The sequence below is a fragment of the Gymnogyps californianus genome, chromosome Z (assembly GCF_018139145.2).
Source record: "Gymnogyps californianus isolate 813 chromosome Z, ASM1813914v2, whole genome shotgun sequence".
Taxonomy (NCBI): Eukaryota; Metazoa; Chordata; class Aves; order Accipitriformes; family Cathartidae; genus Gymnogyps; species Gymnogyps californianus.
The window spans coordinates 53,279,582-53,306,520 of NC_059500.1; the positions used below are offsets into that span (position 1 = coordinate 53,279,582).

The 26,939-nt window shown below is 36.1% G+C and overlaps 1 protein-coding gene across 1 annotated transcript in view; it reads right to left on the reverse strand.

The window, feature by feature from the left end:
• The window catches only part of KDM4C (lysine demethylase 4C), a 285,808-nt gene that overhangs the window by 109,399 nt on the left and 149,470 nt on the right, over positions 1-26,939 (reverse strand). The window contains exons 9-12 of the mRNA XM_050912623.1: positions 24,570-24,763; positions 21,569-21,825; positions 19,138-19,499; positions 16,656-16,767 (exon numbers count right to left, since the gene is read on the reverse strand). Coding sequence (XP_050768580.1) covers positions 16,656-16,767; positions 19,138-19,499; positions 21,569-21,825; positions 24,570-24,763 — 925 coding nt within the window. The remainder of the gene's footprint in view (positions 1-16,655; positions 16,768-19,137; positions 19,500-21,568; positions 21,826-24,569; positions 24,764-26,939) is intronic.

Below are 26,939 nucleotides of genomic sequence, written 5' to 3' on the forward strand. Positions count from 1 at the left end.
ATTTCAGTTCTCTTCAAGAATTTCCTAGGCTTAGAATTAACCTCAAGCTTAATTTATCATCTTTCAAGGGGTTCAGAAACATTAGTTCATCTCCTTACAATCAACATTCACCCACCCACACACTGAAATCATAAAACGTCATAAGAAATCGATATTAAAAAAAAAGTTACAGACTATGTGACTCCCATTACAGAATATGACAACAATGCTGCCTTCAACAACTTTCTCACCAGGTAGAATATGCAATCTTCTATGTAAATATTCTACATCAGTAGAACTTGGGCAGTTTCACTTTGTGTGCTTTTTCCAAGGTGCACCAATATCATTGACAGGAAGAATTTCCAGGTCAGCTTCTCAGGTAGTACAGGTGGAGTTACCTTCCTGGTTTCCATGAAGTCAGAGAAGTTATGTACCATGAATAGAAACTGAGAATCTGGCTATCCAAAACAGGCAAGGAAATAAAAACCTGCTCTCCAACTGTTTGAGAGAAAGCATAGAGTATATAATCACTTGATGTAACAAACACTGCCATCTTGGCACAGTTTATAACCTTTCTTCATTTGTCCATTTGATAATTCCAAAGTACTATTTATGTCCCAAAAAACCTTGGAAAACTTGAGAGTTTTTTAGAATTCTTTTTGCTATTTATCCAGTACTACTCAATTCCTCTTATTCTCTTTAATGACTCCTTTCATTACTTACTACATAACTGAAGAGCAATCAGTGACTTAGCCTAAAATAAATTTACTTTCCTGACTCACACTGGTATGTGGGGTTGCAGGGCAGACATTCAGGTGCCTCATGTGAGCTCAGTGTTTTTTGACCAGATACGTCTGTTAAAAGTATGGAAGTGCCCAGCATCTTTGTATGCTTCTATGCAATGGTATAAAGGACACAAGGCAACTGCAATCTCCAGTTGCCTCTATTCAAATCCACCTTAACTGAGGATTCTCAAAATAAGAATGGAGAACAATTTGTGGTGTCCACGCTGACTGAAAAATCTCAGAAGCTCCATTGTCATAAGCAGACATACTTTCTACTTCTGCTATGTATCAGTGCCATTTCCCAGTACCCAAGACCTGCAAAAACCACGGTGGAAGCATCAGTTCCCACAGTGAAAGACATTCAAACATTGCCCTCCAAAAATCACACATCTACTTTACAAGACCAGTACATAAAGTTTCATGAAGCACTATGAACATGATGTTTCACTAAAATTCTTACATATCGGCATTTTTCTGAAAGAGCCTGAGAATGTTGTCTCAGTTCTGGTAGAGGAAGTTTTGATGAACAGTCACTTACACAACGCTGCCAACCAACAACAGTCTATGATACGCGCCATTATTCAGTCAAACCTTCTTTGCAATAAACTGGCCTCGCTCTAAGGGCAGCTACCAGTGGCCCAAGACAGACAATCCAAAAGATTCAGGTCAGCCATAGTGATATGAAACATGATATACATCTATGGAGTGCATTTTCTTTGTACAACACATGAAATGGACCTAGGGAATCTATCTTGACTTCTATGTCTGCTGTAACCTGGATCAAATCACTGACACTTCCTCACAGTTCACTCCCAGTAAGTGCATGAACAGGACTCTGTACACGTGCATAGCAGAATTCCCTGGTAAGAACTCTGATGCACCATTTGCTTTTTTCAGCTTTTCAGCGTGAAACTTACATTCCAAATCAAGAATTAATCAAGACAAAAGTGAATAATGTATTCTTGATATTCTTTGGTAAAGAAACGTCAAATCAACTTAACTATAATATAGGATACACCTTGCTGTCAGAGGGAATAAAATAAAAATACAGGAGTTGAACCTGCTAGCCATGACAAGGAAATTCAATATACATTTGTAGCTCAATTGACAGCACTGTTCAAGAGATTGCAAACTCTCATGCATAACACATAGGCACGCTACCAAATACTCAGAGAACCATCTTTAAAGTCTTCAGTTGATCTGTTGCTGTTGTTTAAACTCCATCTGAATCATGACACTCTACTTTAGATATAGTAATTATTCCCACAGCAACAAATATTGTATCAAAAATTGAGGCCATCATTTCAGCTACAAAAATAAACATCTCTTTAGTAGAACACCTTTTCACACAACGCCATGTTCAAGTGTAAATATTATGCTCAACCTGTGTAAGTGCTACTTATAGGAATTCAGAATTGCTTAACAATGCAACAGAACTATAATTACCTAATTCACTTTCTTACAGTGAAGCTCACTCTTTTCCTGAGACCATTTGTCTCTGGAGAACTTCAGTAGATAAGACACCGTGCTAAGAGGCTGACTATACAAAGACGTATGTACTCACTCCCTACTTTGAAATGAAACTATGAGAAGAACCATCCAGCACACTTTCTCAGATTGTATTAAAATTCCGTAACTATAAAAATACAGTAAAAGGTTTCTTTACTTTAACTGCAAAAATGAAAATCCTCTGGTTATCACATGAAGCCTTTACTATCTGGAATGTGACACGCCTGAGGAATTATACGAAATAAAAATTAAATAACCTACTCTAAAATGAACCATTTTTACATTCAGAAGGACTGTCTACACAACATCTTGCACCACGTAAAAATTCAATTAAACTAGATTTTTAAAAAAAGATTTAAAAAATAGGACACTGTATAAGAAAGAAAAATAAAGACTTGTACTTGCACCATTGGAAACATCTACATAGACATGACCCCAAAAACTCATAGCTAAGGCAGATTAATCACAGTCGGGAAACAAAATTAAATATCATAGAACTTCTACAACCTATCATCCTTGTAAAGTTCAAAATGTGACTGTAAGTGTACATTATAAAATAAAATCTAATTTCAAACCAGTCCCTACCTTTGCAGCTGTAAATTAAACTTCACATCACCATTGTGTAATGAGTAAGAGCCATAGGGACCTTCTAAGATTTGGTTCATTAACAAGGATGTGTTACCCAAAGGAAACAAATGTGAAATTATCATTTAGAGTTTAAAGAATTCGCTGATGCCAGAGAAAGAAACAAAAAAACCCAAGATGATCTCACCTTTAAACAACTTAAAAAGAGCTCCATGCTCAATTAATATTTTCTAGGACAGAAGAAGAAATCTTGGGCATCCCATACGTGGAAGAGGACCTATTATTAAGCAGACACTCCTTCATTCTGCCTAACAAACACTAGCAGTCTCCTGAAAAATCTTCTTGATGATGGAGGTATTATTTTGTATGCAAATCAGGGCACCGTTCCTCTAATTTACACTTTAACGTTCCATGCATCATGTGACCAATCAATAAACCCCTGAAACTGAAGAACACTCAGAGGACATGCGCAAGGGCTCTGTGCTTTTGAATGTCAGGGAAGAATCTAGGGAGTAACTGCCCATAGCTGTTGCAAAGGAAGCCGAATTTATCTCAACATAAAGGGGAACAGAGGGTGGCCTTTATTTTAGATAAATGGCTGTGTCAGCTGGGTGGATCAGCTGGTTGTGTAAATATTTTTCCCTGAGTTAATCAGAAGATTGCAAATGTCTTCCTGAGCCAGCCAGACCAGAATATGGGAAGTGTGTATATGGCTCAGCCCAACATGGAGTATAAAAATTGAACATTGAACAAAATGAACATTGAAGACAGCAACAGGTCTGAGCTGACTTCAACCCACGTATTGCTTCCCAGCAAATGGTGACACCTAGCATAGTGACAGTGAGCATATACAGACCAGTAATGGGAATCACATTTATACTGTGATCCAACTGTATATTGCAATTGCTATATTGTGCTTGTATTGTGATTTCAGTACATTGCCGTATCACTCTGCTAATGCAAAATCCTGTGTAACACCAAATATCTTTCAGTAAATTTCGTATTAAATATTAAATACTTCTCATGCAGGACATCTAAAAGAACCCGCTCAGAGAATATCAGACTCTGGCACAAGGAACACAGAATTCAGTTCTTTAGTACTGGTACTTAAATTGTATTTACAAGTAAAAAGACTGACTTGAGTTCTGCTAGAGTGTTAGGCATTACAGTTTAAACCAGCCAGAAATTTCCTGGATAAGATGTAAACCTTTGAAGTTGGAGAATATGTTTAAATCAAGTTCAAAGACCCTTTACAGGAGACACTTTGACAATCTATCCTACTTGGATTCAAACACCTTATCAATACATTATTAAATATATCACTGATTATGGTCTGTTTTGATAATAACTATGTGGAGCGGCCTTCACACAATGAGAGTGACATTTCTGCCTCTTATAGCCTCCCAAGGAGAGCTTATCATGCAAGTCTGTTAGTATGCACTTTTTGTTTAAATACTTTTACATAAATAAGGCCTGTTCCTTGTAACTTCTGTTATGTTTCTGGCTGTGATTGTATCACATATTCATGCTGAAGTCTAAAATGGATCAATACCAGCCCCCCCAAAAATATTAACAGGATGATGTAATGCAGGATATTCCTATGCATTTAAAAACATCTCCTTACTGCCACCACTAACAGTGGTCACAGATCTCAATTCTCCATGAATCTCCAGGGCATTTTTACTTCACTGCAAGTATAATGCTTTGTTGTCATATTACTTTACCAGATACAATTCATAATGAGGTTAAATATTTTGTTTCCTAAAGGGATAGAGCAAGTGCTCTTTTTTCCAAAAGAAACACAGAAACACTTGATGAGCCAATTAATGACTTTAAATAAATGCATAACACTTGTTATAAACCTTACTGTATTATATAATAATTCAGTGTTCTGGTTTTGGCTAGGATAGAGTTAATTTTCTTCCTAGTAGCTGGTATAGTCCTGTGTTTTGGATTTAGTAGGGAAATAACATTGATAACACACTGATGTTTTTAGTTGTTGCTAAGTTGTGTTTATACGAAGTCAAGGATTTTTCAGCTTCTCATGACCAGTCAGCAAGAAGGCTGGAGGGGCACAAGAAGTTGGGAGGCGACACAGCCAGGACAGCTGACCCAAACTGGCCAAAGCAATATCCCATACCATATGATGTCATGCCCAGTATATAAACTGGAGGGAGTTGGCCGGGAGGGGCAGGTTGCTGCTCGGGAACTAACTGGGCATCAGTTGGTGAGTGGTGAGCAATTGCATTGTGCATCATTTGTTTTGTATATTCTAATTCTTTTACTATTATTATTGTCATATTATTATTATTATCATTATCATTATTTTTCCTTCCTTTCTGTCCTATTAAACTGTCTTTATCTCAGCCCATGAGGTTTGGGGGTTTTTTTTATTCTCTTCCCCATCCCACTGGGTGGGGAGAGTGAGCGAGCAGCTGCGTGGTGCTTAGTTGCTGGCTGGGATTAAACCACAACATTCAGCCATAGTGGTACTGATACTATCAGGTGATTAGCAATGCCAAACACCATACTATTTCCTGCTATCACATTTGTACCTGAAAAGAATATTTATATAGGATTAATTAATCTCTGTAATGTCATTTCAGATATACCAGTTCTCATTAATGTGATTATTTATATGCATCTCTATCCCTTTACATATTTAAGAAAAGTGAAACAATTAATTAAAACAAACTGGGTAGACAAAGAGAAAATTATAGCCCAGAATCTGTTTTGGTACAAAGGAAAATCCTTCTATAACAAAGTACTTATAAACAGCTACTGTGCTGCTTTCCAAGTGGGTAAGTGAATGAAATAAATGTTTTCACAAATGTTACTGGTTTAATAGTTTGTGGCAAACTTGCTCGAACACTCAATACTATTGCTTTGAACAGTTTTTTGCTTACTAAGTTAAACTCAAATTCTCAGACGGAAAACATTTGGGCCATTTGCAGAACGGGCTGTTGCCAGTATTTGCTGATTTAACCCAGCAGATGTGAAAAGCCATAGACGCTAATACAGTACAATTTGCTTTTGCCAATCTCAACAATGATTTTGCTGCTTGGGGTTATGTTCCACTGATGTTTCCTGGCTTTGTACAGCAGCATTCTCTGCTATGAAGAGCATAGCAGCATCTGTTATTTTTCAGGTAGTTGAGCATAATCTCAGCCCTGGGAGGCATTATCTATAGTTTCAAATGTCCTGGAGGAAATAATAATAATTAAAAAAAAAAAAGTCAGTCAGGGAAAAAGACTTGCAACTTCAAAACTTTACCATTCCTGCAGTGTATCAGCAAACTCAGTTTCAGAAATTATGTTTCTTTTTTTCAGTAATGAAAGCCATAGATTTCATAGCAAAATATGAAAATGTAAACTTTTAAATTTCTTGTACTATACAAGAAATCTAATTTCTTGTACGGTACTGTACAGTAACAGTACTGTGAAGTATGTATACATTTTTGGTTAGAGAGTCTAATTGCTGAATTATCAATTAATACTTCAGTTCTTATAAAAATTGTATGTAAAGATAGCCATACTGAATCAGAACTCTAGAGGCTAAGCCTAAGAGCTCCTGGATTACATAAGGTTTAGCTCACAAAATAAACTAATGGGGTGCTTTATTAAAAAAAGTAAAATATCGAAAAAGTGTAACACATCAGTTGTAGCAGATCTCGAAATGTTTTGAAAGGTCAGAAAAATTCAGAGTTCAAAAAATTTTTGAAAAGACAATTTGACAGAATTGAAAGATGCATTTCGATACTGGGATACTCTGATTTTTCTTGAGCATATCATTAGAGTCTTGTAATGAAATTCACGTTTGTTTTGTGATTGAACTGTGTATTGCAATTGCTACACTTTGCTAAATGTAATTTGTACTTGTATTGTGATTGAACTGTGTATTACAACTGCTACACTCTGCTAAATGTAATCTGTACTTTCACTGTGATTTAAGTGCATTGCTGTATCACTCTGCTAAATCAAAATCCCATGTAACTTCAACTAATTTCAAATAAGAAAATTTTGTGTTATTCATTAAACCCTCCACACGTGGAATATCTAAAAGAACCTGGTCAGAGTGTATTATACTCTGACATAACTGGCATGGTTGGCAGGATATTCCTGAGGGTGAGTGGCATCCATTAAAGCAGTAACGATTACTTCGGCAAAAACATGCTTTCTGATTTGGTGTCAGTCACAAATAAGAATCTAGTAGAGAAAACCTGCATTGTGATTAAGAACAGGTAGTGATAAGGCTGGCTGCAGACAGGACCACTACCATTTAAAAGAAGAGACAAAATTATTATAAATACCAGCAACGGCTGGAAAAATCTCACCAGTAACTTTGAAAAGAAGGGATGGGAAAACCATAACCAGGATTTTTTTCATGGACAGCAGAACAAAGCACTGATCCCACTGATATTTAAGATGAATTTGAAAAATTGAAAGGTTGTAACAAGTTGAAGAAAGGAGAGAAAAGCAGGGCTTTGCAAGTTGCTGGATATTTACTTGCGAGTAGTAGTGCAGAAGTTAGAAGAGGAGAAATGAACACATAGCATGCTACAACAAGAAAAACGAACAGTTATAGAAGATAACATAATGCATAAGCAATGTACACAGAGAATCAAAATAAGTTCTTAGACTCAAAGTTGCAGCCTCAACTCATATGTGACACCCATACACATAGGGATCATTTACTATGGTCTACTGAAATAGACCTCATTCAAGTGATGGCCACCACGTATACCGAGGACAATGAATGATCAAGAGATATCTGGTCTGATACCGATCCTTTTCAGGGTGATGATTCAGGTGACTCATGAGAAGAAAGTATTATGAAAGTGTTTGCTCCCATGGCAAAAACCAAACAAAGGAAGCGGGCCTGAACCAGTTGCAATGCACATATTCCTTCCCGGAGACTGGAAACATCCAGCATTGTGACAGTGAGCACTAGACACCAGTAATGAAATTCACATTTGTATTATGACTGAATTATATATTGCAATTGCTACACTCTCCTAAACGTAGTTTGTATTTGTATTGTGATTTGAGTGCACGCTATATCACTCTGCTAAATCAAAATCCCATGTAACTTCAACTGACTTCAAATAAGTAAATTTTCTATTACGCACTGAATTTTCTATATGTAGAATATGTAAAAGGACCCTCTCAGACTGTACTGGACCCCACCTTTTTCCTCTAACAAATGGCAAAGTAACTAAAAAATGTATTTGATTTACATTGCTATGCTGCTGATAAATTAACTTTGAGAAAGCTCTGAGGACTCATGGCGCAGAGAATCAGTTTACATTTACATAACCTGTAAAACCAGTTTTATAGGACTATAGCATTTACATTTTTTAAAACTACCATCTTTGTTTGCTTACTCATTCTTGCAACAAAATCATTCTCTACTTCCAACAGTGGACCACAAAAGTACCCAATAAACATAAGGGGTAAAAATTCATCTTTCATCCACTGAATTCCCTAAATAGCTGCACAACTTTTTTGTGCATATGGAATGAAGAATTGAGCCCTAATAGTTAAGGCTCAAAATTTCAAAGATGTCTACTAATTCTGGCCACCTAAGCTGAAGCATAAGCAACAAATTCTTACTGATACTAAAAAACATGAACTACCTAGTGACTTCAGAAATACAGATACTTATCATGTCCAAAAATGCGGACATGAGGCCACAGAAAGGGAGATGTTCTTATATCTGTAAGAACTGCCAACACAAAATATGTATAGCATGTTTGTGTTACAACATCCATTTTTATATATAGGTACTTTATAGCAATTCCAGTAATTTCACCTGTCTTTACACTGTGTAAGTCTAAAGAATAGTCACTGTACTTATAATTTAGCTCAAAGAGGCATGTCATCAAAATCGAAACAGAAACAAAAGAAAACCTGCTGGAATTTACCTCATAGCCTATCAGCAAAAAACATAGCTGTCAGTGCAAAACCATTACAAGAACAGACTACAAGCGAAAGACTGGCAGTTATCTGCTCTCTTGAAAAGTTCTAATTCACAGCACTGTAAAAGACTTATTACCAGCTGCTTTCTCCATTCCATTCCCCCATGTAATTTTTTACAATTTTTAATGAACAAAATTTTTACTTTGCATTCCAATTCAATTTGCTTGCGGTCACTGTACTTACCAGCTAGAAGATTTGATCAATAGCTAGATTTAGATTGGAATTTTTAGGAACTGCTATTGCCATCCACACACCTGCTTACTGATTTACTAATGAAACACCATCGTTTGCAACCTAGTTTCAAGAGCTTACTAAAGCTCATTTAAGCTAAACAACTCCAAATGTAGAATACATATTTCCATTCACATTTATTTCGCAAAATTAAGGATTACTTAAACCTGAAGGTCTGATCATGTATATCTTTATCCCAGTATTTGGTACATATGATGTCAACAACATAAAATTAGTGTATCATAAAGGATTCAACATACGCTTCTCTACACAAAAGACAAAACCATTATTTTATTTAATTCTTCCTCTTTATTCAAAATTAATATCTCGTGAACCTCTGGAAACTTAAGGGATGACCCCTGGAAACCAACACTGGAGTGGTCCCTACCTTTGTCCGTTACCCATTGGAGTTAACATGCATTATATTCTCAGTGTAGAAGTATTCGTGGAGTAGGCTTTTTCTCCTCAATTTTCTTTCTGCCTTCTAAGAATTTTCCAAGCTACCACACAATCTAATCCTTACTATTTTCTAAAACACTCTACAAAACTTGTCCAACTTACTTGTCAGTATGTGCATCTGTACAAAAGTGGAAAAATACAGAAAACTTTCTCCCAATCTTCACGCATCTCTTGCCTATTAATAAAAAGGGTCGCTGAGACATGACAGAATTATTTGGTACTTCTTCCTTATTCTAGAAATTAAAATGTATCTTCATTGACCATGCTGCTGAGTACTACACAGTCAAATAAATATCCAAGTATTATGCTGTTTTAAGTGTTTTAGAAATATTACAGAGTAGATTCACCAACATACTCTCATTTCATGCTACTCTAGAGACAGAAACCAGTACCAAGTGGGGAAAACATATTTTGTGGTTATTTTATATCTCTCAGGTAGCACAAATTTAACCTATGTTAACATACTATTCCAGTATAAGTGCCTCTGGGCAAAAGACAAGTGAAATTTTGAGGAATCAGGTTACTTGAGTGCTTACAGTTAAGACTGCGCTGAAGTTTTCCACTGAACCAAGGCCTCGGGTAGTTACTTATCTTCATAGATTAAGTATGTAAGATGCAAAACAGAAAGACTCGATCACAGGTTCAAATTCACATGACAAATCAATGCCTGAATTGGAATTATAAATTAATAACTTCAGGCTACAGTTCCTGCACAGATCACTAAAACAAATATCCCATAAACACTCCATACACTAGACAACAATTGCATTCAAACTCCCTCAAGGATCAATTTCTTAAGTGTAATTGTTTTGTACATTTAAAAAAATATATATTACACACACTTTTCAGCCAAGAAAAAGTATTTAGTAAAACCCCATTGGCATTAAAATCAAGTCACTTCCAATACTGATGGTTTACAAAGCAGCTTCAGATATTGACAATGGCAATGATAAGTCTATGGGCTAGACTTTTTTTTAATTTGGAAAAAAAATGCTACTATGATATCTTGGAATGAGGATAATTTATTAGGCAATCCTCTGTACCAATACCTCAGGGAACTAATCCTTGTTAAACACAAGTCATACATTTTCTGTGTTTCTCTTTGGACCATAATTATAGAAACAGAAGCTCAACTCCAGAAGATAACCTTACAGAAGGGACATCTGTCTGCTTGTCAAATGTCACACCCAGTTTGCCTACCGACTTCATATCTACCCTTGAGAAGGCTATTGAGAGGCTGCACTAATGCAGCAGGAAATCCATTTTCATTTCAGCACACTTGATAATGAGAAATTATACATGCCTCTGTATCTAAGACTGCATACGTATATAAATATATATAATATATATATAAAACATTTTATTTTAAAGCTAAGAAAGCTGTGCAATTAGAGTTGTAAGGTTCATCTAGAGGACAATGAGTCTTAACAATGACTACATATACCACTGTCCAGCAAATGAGGCATAAATGTTAGAGGAACTGGTTTGTATTCCCCTCTTGAATCAAAATAATAGCTACTCTTAGATCTTGGCATTTGTAGGTGTCCACTCTAAGGCAGGTAAGCGATGCTTGTGAAAGATGTCAAGGGACAAGAGCCGCCAGTGGCAATAATCAGTTTTCAGTTCTTGCCATTTCTGGAAATCAGCTGCTAGCCCACAAGGTTGACAAGAGTACTGGACATTCAGGAAAAGCTTATATTTGACCTTTCAACACTTCCCTTTCCTAAATACCTACTAAAGATTCCACCACAATTTTGTAAAGTTTTTCTGAGTCTTCAAGATACCACATGCTACATAAATGCTAGAACTTTTTATTAATTATGGTAATCAAATCTTGAAAATTGAATTTAAACAAATCAGAAGCAATGCAGGTACCAGAGGAAAGGAGAGAAAACACATTTTTCTAGCACAGTGATACTGTTGCAAGTGTCGATAGTGCTGGTCTCTTCCAACGCTAGATGATGAAGTATGAAAAATGCAAATTCTGTACTTGATTAACTCATACTCATATAAGAGCAAAGTATTTTTAAAGAAGTAAAACTCCACTCAAAAACCAGATCAATACAGCATGGTACTGAAAGCAATACTGCAAATTATAATATTAATCTGGCAAAAATAAACATGCCTCTATCAATTGGTTAACAAATTCTTCTCTACCTCCTAAGCAACACCAGAAAAAAAGAGTTAACATTTCTTTCTAAGTAAGAATTTTCAAGCAGAATCTGGCAATTTAAGCTCTGAAGCAAAAGAATCATAATTGCATCTACAAGTGTAATTTTCCCCTATTTCAGCGTGCCTTACCTATTTATGACTTTACTGAACATGCCTTATATGGCTTGACTACTAGTATCGGATCAAGCACATCTCACAGGATGCTGAGAGCGAACGTAAAAAACCAAAGAAGTTTTATCTTATGTCATAGCAGAAGGAAAACTACAGTTGTAAAACTAGCAATTTTCACTAATCAAACTCTTGTCCAAGCCACTCTTTCCATTCACAATAGTTTTCTCTCTTTCTGTTTCCTTACCTTACAAAGTAAAGAAAGCAAAATTACTTTGAACTTCTGAATCATATTTAAAACACTAAAAAACGTATACAAAGAAACCCATACTGAATTCAATCTATACACTATTATTATATCATTCAGGGCAATGGGAAATTTTTGTTAACTTGAATCTAAAAACAGTTTCTAATGTTGCATGCCCAAATATTGCTGGAAAGAAATCTCTGGGACCAATCAATGTGCATCCAAAGTCAGTATGCTTGCTCCTTCCGCTGAATTTGCTTTTTTATTGCTTAAGTGAGCAGAAATATAACTGCATGAAATACAAAAGAATAATATTACCACAAGCTAATATACCGCATTGAGCATAAGACCAAGGTTCATTACGTAAAAATTATTAGTATTTTGAGTGTGACATACAGCTCACACTGTACTGCTGCACTTATTTTTCTAAACTGGCAGCCTGAGCTATAATTTCTGAGATTGATTCCCCAGTCCCCAGTATTTCTCACTGCTCAGTCCTTTAGGCATTAATTCCACAAAAACAATCATAATAAGAGAGACTCAGAAGTCAGACATACATAGGGAAAGGCTTCAGGGAGAGTGAAAAAAAATTTAACACCAATAGACCACAAAGAAACAATTAACCCAATCATTTTTCTGCAGAAGAAACATTCAGATCATAAAGAAACACACACATAAAGAAGCATATGCAGTGATAAAAAGAAAACACAAAACTCAATGTTCAAGTGATCCTGTGCAAAAAAATGAATTTCTGCCAAAGGACTCCGTATTAATAGCAAATCCAGAAAGTTTCTGCTAAGATTTAAGCATGCTGTCAAATATGATAGTATTCTGTTTGCAAAATTATGATTCTGAAATGGCTGACAGTGTCAAAGAATGCTGCCTTCATATTATTAATGGCCTCTGATCACCTCTATTCACAGAAACTTCCTAATAGAACCCTAGTATCTGAAGGACTTCAAATATATTAATTTGAACGTAAATTATCTGTATTAGAAATGGCTACAACTTGTGGAAAGTGACATGATTTGCAGATGAACTATAAAGCCCCAATTTCTTAATTTTTCATAACAGCACTAGCCCATATCATCTTCTTCCTCCATTTTGTTTACATTTATGATTTTACTGGACCCAGATAAATTAAAATATAAACTACTGTATCAATACACAAATCCTCCTTGTAAAGGAATAGATGAACTCAAAAATCATGGTACCAAGAAACCATAGTACCATAGCCATTATCGGCACCATTTTTGTTCAAAAAACACAGAGGGCAAGAATTGAGTAAGTATGCATGCTGAATTACATTTCTGGTAACTCCAGAATACGTATGAAGCACCTTCATAAAGAGGAACATAGTCATTAGTACATTGATACTGATTACTCCCCTGATACTTGACAACAAACATTCTTGAACATGATCAGAAAAATCTCCTTTGACTGGCATTCATCTAGCCACAGCTCTTTAACTCGTGTGCCAGCATGCGCCAAGAAAGCTAATGAGGCTTCAGTTTGCCAGTCTCCCTCAGCAGTTTTTCAATCTCTGTCTTGGATGTAAACATTCTGCTCACCCCAAATCTATTGTTTCTCTTCTGGTGTTCTCACAAAAGCATGCTGATAAATTAGATCACAATGAGAAACAGACGCATGAAAATAATATCAAATTCCAGTTCCAGCTAGGAAATACTAATAACTGTCATGTCCAATAAAACTCTTAACTACTTCCTTCAATCAATAAGAAGACAGGTGTTTAATAGCTACTTGAAATGATTCTGAGACAACGTTTTCTTTCCTAACAAAAATATACCCTTATCGACCAGAAGGACAATCATCATGTAAAGAGGAAAGAACGGAAGGTATATGACTTCTTGTTGGGATGCTGCTACTTTCACATAAAATTAAGACACCAGGAAGCTGACCCACTACTGGATAAGACGGTAAATGAAGAGCAGAGTCCTTGAGATTAACAAACCAGTGTCATCACATCATCATCTAGCCAGATTATATCATACACAATCCATGCTTAAATAGGAATTTTACACTATTTTTTAACGATAATATTGAAAAAGCATCAGCAGGCAAAAGGAATATAATCTCTAATTAAAAAAGAGCAATTTTACTGCAACTTACCACATATTTAAATCTTTAATTACTTTACTAGATTAATCTTAATATTAATATCATCCTTTTTGTGTAAATTACCATAACACTTTCTGAAATATGCTCTGTCTAGCCCTCAAGGTATCCAAATACATCCATGTACGATACAGATCATGGGCCTAAGCTGTCTCTTAATTTTCAGAAAGATGCTTAACAGCTAATTCAAGTATCACGCCTGGCAAAACTGCAGCTCAGATAAAAAAAGAGAGAGAGTATGGCTTTCCCAAACTAGTGAGACTGAAGACACAAATCAATGACTTCAGGCTTGGAACAAGGAGGGAGATGTATTGATGAGGGACCACTTAAAATTACAGCACCCAGCTCAACAATGCCTAAATTGGTGCTAACTGAAAGCATAATATTCCTTAGTTACAAGAAGAAGAATAAATTAACAGGCATGCTGTCTCACTCTGAAGTCAAGAAAGTTTATCTGTAGCTGTAAGAAACAGCTACTGTTGACTAGAGGTAATAATTGAGGGTATAAATTGAGTATAAAATATATACTTTATAATAATAAGTATAAAAGAAGAGCTCCAAGCAAAATTTAGGTACAACGTGCAGGTAAACACTGAAGCATACAGCAATGTTGGAATCAGACCTGCAGCCACAGACACGCTATCAGCTCCATTCTGCACTATACAGAGTATCAAAGTGTCTAAGGCAGTGTGAGGACCAATCACCAGTTCTGCTAACTGATGAGATTCTGGAGAACACTACTTGAAAAACCTGTGCGTTACAGAACTAAAATGCTAAGGCAATGTGAAAAACGAACGTATTTGTTTTCCATTTTGATGGATAGTTTTGATGCACAGTTCAATAAGCTTCACAAGTCATGTTTGATAGAATAAAGTAGCTTTATTCATCAGCTTTGGCTGGCTGTATATGTGATTGCTGGGTAAAGCACATTTACTTTTTCTATTTACTTCAGAGAAGCAAATCTCTATCTTGGGTAAAATTCTTAGCTTTTGTAGCCTGTCTGCACAAGATGGTGGCTCTCTAAAGCTAAAGCACCCAAGTAAGCTCCCAAAAAGAGCATCTGAGAAGTTCTGAGTATTGTTTCAACGTTTTTGATCACTGTGGTATCTAGTTACAGAGCACTAAATTTCATGGCTGCAGAATTATTTACTTATTTTGTACAGAACTCTGTTCTATAGATCACTGTCATTTATCATCATTATTTATGGACATGCTGCTTCTTCTTAATTTCTACTTCACTCTATTGCTTGAAGTGCCTGAAGGTACCATACAGTATACAATAACATGCATATCTGCAATCTATAGTGAAGATCTGGACAAGCGTATTCAAAATGATTGCCTAACATTACACTTCTTATTTATGCAATTAAGTTTAACAATGGAATTTCCTGGTCACTGCTCAGTATTAAAATAAAATCAATTAAAAAAAAAATACTTAAAGTATCTAAATGTCAAATCAGAAGCCCAGTCTTGTACATTCCTAGGAAGGCCATTTACCCTGCTTCCAGTTGCTTTGTGCCACTTAAAAGTAAGCAGAAAATTGCTCTAAGAAAATTTCTCAAGAATTGTTCAGCTGCGGAAATAGAGAGGAGACCTTTTGCTGCTTTCTACTACAAAAAGGTTATTTTCATTATGTCTAAAAACAGAACTATGTTTTTCCACCTCTTTTTATGTTTGTGAAAATATGGTACTTACTTTTAATGTCTTGCACACTATTCACTACTTGCAAACCTGCACACTACTTAGATAGTTAGAAGCATATATAGAGATACGAGACATGTAGATGACATCTGCATCAAAATCAGCTTTTAAATGACTATTTTAAATCAATAGAGTAAAATTGATTTACCAAAACCACAGGGGGAGAAATATTAATTCTTTCTATATGAAACTAAGAAAAGCCTGGAAATCAAGACATATGTAAAGACTCTTGATAAGTTTTTGATGATACCCAGAAGTCCGTAGCCTTCTTCTTGAATGAGAACTACAGTATCTTAAGACACTGACTCCCAAATGTCCAATGTCTATCAAAAACCTGACAACAAGAAAAAAGTAGCTTTAAAGCAGTATAGGGGACTATGGCTTACATCTAAGATTCATATTCAGAGGATTCTTATGTCACTTTTATCTGTGTTTACACAGATTAATGTTTACACAACTAAAAACTTGTTCTTAAACACAACTGCTGTGAGTTCTAATAAGGAATATTTGATCAGTGAATATACTTGTTTTAAATGACACCTTATTGTTCAGAGCTTTTTGCAAAGACAGATCCAATGTTTTTAGAAGAATTCGAGTGAAAACAGGCAAAAATTACATGACCTGTGGATTCAGGGGCCTCACTGTTTACATTTCCGATGCAGAAAGAAATTATTTCATCTCAGTTGTTTTTGCAAATGCCTATATATATGGTCTCATAAAGACAGAAAAAGTTCATCAGAAAAATGTATTAAATAGTACACTCACCTTCATCACTAGTTGCTTGCTGTTTAACAAAAGTCATTGGAGATCTAGCTGGGGGTTTATTTAGTGGATGACGCCAACTCTTAGATATTTTCTTCCTTTCAACATCCGCTGACTGAAAAGGAAAAAACACAACTAATTTAGTATGTAATTCTGTAAAGTTAATTTTGATGAACAAAAACATTCTTCTGTAAACGAGCACAGATGTCAATTCTGTAAATACTATCAGGGTACTTGAAGCACCTTTAATGTACCGATAAAACATTTTGTTTCTAATTCAGAATATATACTTTAATTAAAAAAAAGCAATCCTTGTCAAACACAAATGGTTTGAGGTATAAATTACTGCAGCCCTTCCCAAATTACAGAGCATATATCCTGGTTTACTCAGGTGATCTTTGAGAGGAAGAACAGCCCAAACAATTCTGCAGAACCAGAAGTACAATACAGCCACTAACTGTGACTGGGAAAATGAGGCAGAAACCCACTGACTTCATTTGTGAAAGAGTGCAAAATTCCTGAGAAAGTAAAAAAACCATCTGGAGTTGAGATAAGAAATTAAGAGTCCTGATATGGGATTAACATGTTGATTTGGGATACGAGGAAATTCTTTCCTCCCTCAAGCACCCTTATGTACATTCAGCTTGAAGTGATCCAAGCTTCAAGAACTAAAACCAACGCTATAAACTCTAGAAGTGCAGCTTTCACAACTCCAGATTTGAGTGTCAGTGGGGGAATCACAAAGTAAACCAGCTGCTGACGGTATCTGGAGGTTCAGGAGCAGAGAAGCACCCTGGCAGAAGGTGGGGAAGGACAGAGTCTCACACGATTCCTATGGACCACCGCATTCTGCTTCTCAACACCCTGAGCCTAACCTAGCAGGTTACACACACGCCCCTTGACTGATTTGAGGGTTGAAAATTACTACTATAAAATGGGAAGTAAATTACAAAACAACATCGTATTTACTGTGATAAGCAGAGGGAGGAAGATGTGGTTAAAGCACAGGACAGGTTTATGATCTAGAAAAAGTTACCAAGTAAAAAGGGAAAGAAGATCAGAGTTTTTAATTGCATCTGTACAACACAGTTCTTCACATACAACAGAAAGAAAGAGCATGCAATTATACTGGAGAATATCTGAAACCTCATATATAAATGGCTGAAAGGCACAGAAAGAGATAAATATAAACTCTAATACAAGACGATTAAAACACTGAGGTGTTTATAGTGCTCCTTATTACTACAGTGGAAGGGCTGGAGCCAAGATTATTAAAACTCACAACATTGAAAAAAAATCATTAGTGGACAGTTCATGTCTGTGAAAGGGTCAGCATGATGTTACTTTGGCTTCTAAAACATATTTCCCACTAAGTCTGGCAATCTGGCAGTGGCTTTCCTGCTCTCTCTCTGCCAAACTAGGATTGAACTCACAACTCAGAAAGCTACTGTCACTACCACCACAGCTTAATTTTTCATTATGTTTCCCAAAGTCAAAGCTGACCACTCTTCATAGCAGAACAGCAAGAGTAAAAAAAGACTGTAAGTTTGCAGGTGCCCCAATGAGAAAACATTATTAAACCTACTATTTACAATTTTGAAAATATATTCCTTTTACTAGAGGGATCTCTTCCTTCAAGTGTTTCCTTCACCTGTTTTAGGCCATTTCCAAAATCCAAGAATAGCAAATTTCAGACCCTGAAATCATACTGTCTGTATTATCCTGCTATAGCCATGTCTTGAAGATTCACTTTCTCCAACTTCAATACTATGGATACAGTTTCAACTAAAGGAAGGAAGTTCGTAAGATTTCATAAACTATGTGAGATAATATAATAGAATGAAAGCAAACTTTGTTTCCACCTAACTCAATGCAGAGATGCTCCTCAGCTTTGCTTCATCCACTTCTTCATTTGACAAGGGCATCAGTCCAAAAATAAATTACCATGTGCTTCCACACTGATATGTTCTGTCCTTGGACAGTAAGTGTCTCAGAATCAACCCATTCTGCTGACATTTTACCAGTATACTGTTAACTCTCCTTAAGATTCAGTCAAAACAGCCATTTTTCTGAAACACAAATACATGCTACCAAATACAGCACTCATCTCTAATAATTTCAATTTAATGTCAATAGCAATAATTAAAGCTGATAGCCTTCTTCATACTGGCAGGCAGCAAACATGGGAATAGCTTGAGAATAGTTGCTGACAGTTCGGATTCACAGATATAAAGTGAAATTACTAGATATCTAAAATCAGAGGGAAAATATGTCAACAAGCAAGCTCCAGAAACATTCTGGTTTTGGATCCAAATTCCCACTCTTGCCTGAACACTTCAAAACATGTTCAAATTAGCATCTGATTAAAATCATGCATATTCTTAAGTGCTTTAATATGGATATCAGGTCTCATTAGAAACATGTTCATTCACATTTCATTAAATCAGGAATATATTACTATAATGATGTAATTTGCTTCACATACACTGGATGTTTCCATGCCATCTTCTTCATCCTTTTTTACAACGGGCATTTCTCCATGTTCCAAGCTACTTCCACAGCTTTCTAGGTCGCTGACATCATCCTGTATTGAGACATTTTCCTCTTTATCTGGGTCTTCTGCTTCAGAAGCATGTCCCTCTGACTTATGGTATGGTATGGATGAAACAGACTGATTCTGAGATTTCAAACTCTCTTCTTTTCTACAGCCCTCAGAAGTGGGCGTGCAGGCCACAGAATCTTCAAATGTAAAGAGAGGATGACTGGAATCTGTGCTGTCCTCATCTTCCATTTTTGTTTTCTCTAGTACAGGAACAGGGCTCGAAAATGAGTCTGAATGGATGCTTCCTATAGATCAAGAATATGATTTGTTAATAAATCTCACTTTATATTACTGTATTTCAGTTCACAACAATCTTAGTTATTCAAACTCAAAGCATGGTTCCTCATTTAGAAATCATACAGAAAAGCATGTGGTACAAGGACATACACAAATGTGGAGTATAGGTTTGATCAAAGAATAAATTAAATGTAAATGTTTTGAGTTTGGAGTGTGAAATACTATTTTAATCATTTAAAGTATTTTGTATTCAAATTACAATAGGTCTTCATGTCATTCAAAATAATCAATATTCATGTAGCTTGTTTACTCTGACAGCCCAAAAGCACTTTGACTAGTTGGAAAAAAAAAAATATAAAAGGTTGGTATATTGAACTTTATACCCTGCATTTATACCTATTATGCCTGTTTTAAAAATGAAAATAAACAAACACTAATGGTTTATAATTAGGAAGATAAATTTCAAATAGATACCAAGAATATTTTGAAAACAACAGCACTGGTCTAAAAATGAAAAGCAATTAGCATAATTTTATATGTCCGTGATGCTGAAGGGTGAAATTGTGTGGATTTTACTTTAGTAAAATTCTTCATCTGCTGATGCTTGCATGGGACAGACAGAACAATGGGTTAGAGAGGTGACCCAAAAGACACGTTCCTAAAGAACTCTATGGCACACACCACAGTGAATTTTGATTCAGCAGCACATCCAAGGCATTAAAGAAAATGGTCTCTGTGAAGTCCCCTCCCATTCTTTCTTTACAATCGTTATTTGAACTTGTTTTTCTGAAAAATTCCCTTTTCAGGTCAAATGAATATAACATTTAGTAATACAAAGCCCATCCAATACCAAAACGTAATCTCTGGGTACGAAGAGTACTGCCTTGACTGAGCATAATGGACATACTAGCCAGAGATAATGCAGGACGAACGACCATTTCCAATGTGAGTACTGGAGCTTCCACCATCATATCTAAAAAGGTCCTTTTCCCTACAAACGTCCAGGCACCACCTTTTAATAGCACAAGGGAAAGAGGATAGCGCTCCACTCTCCTCTGCTTTTGCTTCCCTTCTCAATGAACACAGAATGTCTGCTAACTAAACACTAGTTTCTCAGTGGTCATGAACACTCCAAACCTCTATTAAAAGTTGGAGGAAGCTGTAAAGGAATAGCACTTTTAAAAAAAAGATCATTAGAACAGACCTGGAAAGGTTTTGATAGAGCACCAACTAATTTGTACGCAGGAATTTCTAAGCCTCCATATTGGAGTACTCACTTTGTTATCTTTATGTGGATCAATCCAGGTGTTTACCACCTCCAAATAACCATTAACATAACCATTAATATTCACAATCAGGGAAATACTCTCTATACGCAATTTGCAAGTAAATTTTCAGTATCAACATAAAACCAAACGGGACTGCTGACAAACTTGAAGCTAAAATTGTAGTTTGCCTTTCTGAACACGAATGTGAAACCACACCTGAACTACAACGAAATGTGAAACAGAAGAGACGAAGTCCAGGACAGACCAAGTATATTAGTATAAAACAGTTGTGGGGAAAAAAGAACCACCTTGGCTTGACAAGGCCTTTATAACTTGCATTGTCAGACAGCTCAACAGGAAGTGACAAGAAATTTGCAGTCTCAAAATAGAGCATTTTTGTGCACAAGTATAGACCACTTCTAATATGCAGCATTCTTCGTGTAAATACATGTAGCATACTACGAGCATATACGTTCTATACTGTTTGCATAAGTGTTAAGACATTCTGTATCATTTCCGTATCAAAAAAATTTTGCTATAAAACATATCAGTCTATTGAAGAAACATAATTTACAAAACCTCGCCCTTTTTGCTCCTTTAAAAAACACTTCATTAAACCAGTTTAAGTGATATTACTCTCAGCTCAGAATATTAATTTTGGCATTTTCTCATTCTTACTGAGTATCAATCTTCTCTGCATAAGTTTATACGTAAGTATTTTAGTATGCTATTTAGGATAATACTTTGCTTTAACATCCACTGATTTATGGCATTAGAGACAAGTGAAACATCATCAGTCCTTATCTCACCTGCAACCTTGACATTATCCAATAAATGTTGATCCAGCTGCATTCTCCTGCTGTCTTCTTCTTCCCCAGAAGGCAGTCCTGTGTTTACCAGTCTCACTTTTTTCCCAGGTTCTTCATTGACCTTGAAGCCATCAGTAGCTGCTTCAGTCGCTATGATTTCTGCACCAGCTACCATAGCAGATACTCTCTTGTCCTCTGGAGTTTTAAGCTTTTTAGATCGAGATCTGGTGTGCTGGAAGCTGTTATAAGAGATATTGCTGTCAGAGTAGAATGTCTGGCTTGGATAAGATAAAACGTCTACCAATATATATGTCCCTTTCACCTGTTTAAAGTGGTAAAAAACTGACAATTTTTCATCTTTTTGTGTTGAGATAGTGTTTACAGTTTATTAAGGGATAGATTAACAATTGATTGGATTTAACCTTCTAATCTTTTATCACCATTCTACGGCAAAGTTATTAAACTGCAAAATAACCTTAAGTAACTATTACTTAACCAGCATCCAAACTAGTTTTTTAATGAATCATTCTTTTGAACCTGAAAGAGAATAACCCTTATAAAAGTAATGAAGACAAAACATTCTCAGTTGCACTAAAATCAGGCGGTGTTTCCAAACCCCAATGCTAATAAAACACTAGTCTGAACACCCTTGTAAAATCAGATCTGTTTAGATATCTTAGAAGTTTTTATATGCATTTTAACACAAACAACAAGCATCTGAAAGAAGGAAAAATTCTGATCACCAAATACTTTGAATGGCTACAATATCAAGTAATACATTTCATAATGCTCTGTAAAAAACAAAGCTGAAATTAAAGCTTCAGTGTAAGTTTTTGCACCCTCAGAAGTAGAAGGGAAAGGTTAAAGCAGGAGAAATGGCACCATCTGTCAGAAACTGGTTTGTAATTTATGTGCTCGGGATAAAAGTAACAGGAGATAGTCCAGTTTCAAATTCAACTGTGTGACACAGGAGGAGATTTTTATGTGCTTCACCACATACCAGGTTTCGAAACTCGTAACACACTAGTGATAAAAGCCCAACTATGGCAGGTAAACCAGGAGTTTTACAAAGGTCTTGCATCTTAGACCATAGATGTCTTCATAAAAACATGTTGCTGCCCCTTGCATTTTATCCTATGTCCACCAATGTGTATCTTTCAACATCCTCTCTATAAAACAGTAATTTCCAGAAAATTTGCCAAAGTATGAGACGCCCATCAGTTCACATTGTAATATAACAGCAAGTATTATTACTGTTCACATGCGGTCATTAGATGTTCTATTGTAGCAAAGTATTTCAGCCATAAATGTTAGAGTTAAGCTCTCCCTGTCACTATATTCATGAAAATTTCCATAGATGGTATTTCTATTTTCACTCTGCTGGAACTTGCATTATTCCCATAATCAAAATGATGACAATTTCAATTGACACATTATGCTAGAAATGAAGCTGAATAAACATCTTATCCTCCTTTTGCAATATGCATTGTTACCATGCCTGAACAAAAGCCAACTCAAGAATTAAACAGCATTGGAATTGTGTTTATTAGCTTAGCTAAGTGCATGAAATCAGCCCATGTGTTCCTATGATAAGATTTTCAACACAATTATTATAAAGTCTTTGCTTTTAGCTAAAACTGGTTACCCGTAAGGGTACTACCAAATGAATCACTGCTGGTCCAAGTGTGAACTTGCAGTTACGCTGTACAATACATACAGTGAAACTTACTACAGGGCAAAATGGCATTCAACTAGCTAAACAACAGAATTACTTTCTCTGTGTGTCTGGGTTTATACATATACTAACAAACTGGCTGTCCACCTGCTTCACTGGTTGTCTTCAAGAACTGATTCTACCGCACAAACTATTCTTACCCAGAACAAACCCAGTGTTATACTTCTCAACTACAACGCTCCACTACAGTGGCAGTTGGTCCTCTTCTTTACAGGTTGATTTTCCTATCATTTCCTCAAGAAATACATTAACTTACAAGGAAAATTATGAAATTCAGTTTAAGAGCAAGTTACTTTTTTAACTATATTGTAAAATGATTTGAAGGAGGAAAAAGGTCTTAAACTCAGTATTATCTTTAACCCAGCAAACTGCACTCCACAGTAAGTAGGTATCAATAAAACTGCCCATCCTAGGCTAGAAATTAAGTAGATCTTTATTAGACAACGAAGAAGAAAATTCATAAAGATCCTGTTAAGTGAGACAGGAAAGCGTTAGTGTACAAAAAGTGTTTGCGCAATGTAAACAAAAAACACAATGCACACCAAGAAAACAGATCCAGCTATGAAACTGCTTTAATAGGTCAAAGCTTTGATAGCTTCGGTGACAAGCTGAGAAACTTTTTTCTCCTAATTTTCTCAGTGGTGTCAGCACCAACAACTGAGATTCAGGCCTTTCTTATGCCAAATTATAATCTGTGATTGACCTGTGGTAGACACAGAGAGGTTTCGGCTGCAGCACTGTGAGAGTGTGCCAAATAGGTAGTGATATCTCCTTGGAGTTAGATGGCAGCGAGGGCTAAGACTATTGCTAGAGACTTCACACAGCTGTTGGGATTCTGCCACAGCCTCATGGTAAGTTTTTCCAATTTAACCTTTACCTCAACTCTTAGGAGACTTCTCTCTTGTCTTTTGATTGCAGATGTCACTAGAAACCATGGCAACAATCCACACCTTGACGATTTTAATGGAATAATCTCTACTCAAGAAAGATTCTAAATTCCATACTGGAATGCATTTTGATGCTCTCCATACTCAATAACTTCAGCTATACATAACTTTTAAGTTGAATTAATTTTTCATAGTCACTCTGAAAAAAAGACTTGCTTGTCCCCAAGTCCATCTGAATACAGAAAACAGAAAAACAAACTTCATCTAAAGTAAATTAATTCAAATAAAACACCAGAGAAAGTGGTAAAAAAAAAAAAACAAAAAGGAAATTGACACCATATTGAAGACAATTAAATGGACGATAAAGAAACATAAATACCACTTGGGAAAGCTCTTTATTTTCTTTCTTCTTTGTAGCCAGGTCTTTACTTCAGGTGTTGATTCAGGAGTTGGTTTTGTATGATCAATGGTATATAAATCCTTGCCTTGTTTCCACAGCTGGTACCTGTCTGGTTGAAACTTCCTCACAAAGATGTCCATGGATATTGTTACCATGTCTCTCCTACAAGTGCACTGCAAGAGAAGACAGAAATTTGTAAGTGACAAGTAATTGAATATGCCGCAGTTTGCAGTAAAGAAAGTCGAAAACAAAAACCCCACATGTGAAAACCAACTCTACTTTAATCAAAACTTTCCTTTTTCCCTCTTCCTCACTTCTTCAGGGGGTAAGGACCATTCAAGAGAAGACACTATCTGAACAAATGTGACACACTAGGATTCCACAAAGGTACTTATGGACACTCCATTGTTTGATTAACTCCTACAGGTTAAGACCAAAATGAAACTATAGCATTTTTTTTTGCTCTGTTAGCTGTTCTTGATAGTTTTAAGCATAATACCATGTTGAATCCAGAGACTGCATATATCTTTAGTGGCGTCACAATTTTCTTATTTTTAAAAATAACTCATGTAGTATCCACCTGACCCAAAGGTCTTTACCCACATATACAGCTCTAGCTTTTAACTCTTCAAAACAAAATGCATACGAGTACCATATCAAGTTACAGTTTTGCCCAGGTGTTTCTACAAAGAGGAAGAAACAAGCAAGAGAGGGGTCTATTAAGTTTAAAGGTCTAGAAGAGTGTGTTATAAACATGTAATCTGACCTTCTGTGCAATGCAGACGCTAAAATCTTATGCAGTCCTTTCCTCATCAACTTTGCTCTAGTCCCTGCCTTTAGTGCCCCAAAGAATTTTTGCATTGTTTTTCTTTACAAATTACACATATAGGTGGAATATTTTAGACTTATTTGAATACTCTCTTAATGATGATCATGAAAATGCAGAGGAATTTTCACTTGGAATACCATAGATGCTGAGACAATTTTCAGACTGAAGTTACTGTACTTAACGCTCCAAAATACTTAATATTAGGAGACTGCAATAAGTAAATCAATGTGCCTACAGCACATAAACTATTGGGGTGGGTTAACCTTGGCTGGCTGCCAGGTGCCCACCAACCTCATCTCTCTTTCGCCTTCCTCAGCAGAACAGGGGGAGAAAATAAGATGAAAAAGCTCATGGGTTGAGATAAGGACAGGGAGATCACTGACCAGTTACCATTGCAGACTCAACTTGAGGAAATTAAATTAATTTATTGTCAGTTAATAACAGATTAGGATAGTGAGAAACAAGAACAAAACTAAAACCAGCTTCTGTCACCCCCCTTTTTCCCAGGCTCAACTTCACTACTGACTCTGGTGTCTGCAGGGCTGTTTCTCTCACGTTTTCCTCACTCCTCTCTCTCACAGCTGCTGCACAGTGGTTTTTACCCTCTCTTAAATATGCTATTACAGAGGCACCACCAGAGTTGCTGATGGGCTCAGCTTTGGGCAGCGGCGGGTTCATTTTGGAGCCAGCTGGACCTGGCTCTGTCTGACATAGGGGCAGCTCCTGATCCCTTCTCACAGAAGCCACTGCTGCAGCCCCCCTACACTACCAAAACCTTGCCATGTAAACCCAGTACAATTACTCGGATTAAAAGCAAATTGACTAGCTAAAACATACAGTCTCAAATGGAAAAACTTTTAAAGAACTTAGCGTTATAGTTAAATAACTCTGTTAAAGGGCAAAACTGAGACAGTATTTTCTTTCAGGTAAACAGAGATACATAAAAAAACCTGTTAAATGCATGGCCTGACTTTCTGGTTTGTTACAGCTAGTTTTATCACCTCTTTTAAACAAGGAGGGTGTTTAATCATAGAAAAGTTGAAACACACAAGGGACTGAATGCAACTTCTCTACTAGCTAGCTTTCTGTGTGCTGGACGCGTATTTCTTTATCTGCTATTTCCACCTATCAATTCTAGTCCACCTCTCTTCCTCTTGAAATCAGAAGACATATAATGAAAAGAAGGCATCTGAGTTGTATTAAAAATGCTTGCTTTCCTTTCAATATGTCAACACCAATATGCTGTATATTCACAGCGCTGCCGTCTAATGGGAGATGGAATGGAAAGAAGAAAAAAAATTCAACATAGAAACTGTAATGTTATGCAGCTGTCTTTAATGATAGTTTTTACCCAAAATATGATTAGAATTTTCCTTTTTCAAACAACATGTATATACGTACATATACACACATTCTGTAAAGACTTAAACTTATTTGAAATAGTGTGTCTCATTCAGAGAGTCCTTGATCAGTCACAACGAACAGTAACAGAAAAGCAGTTATACACTGGAAAGGTATAT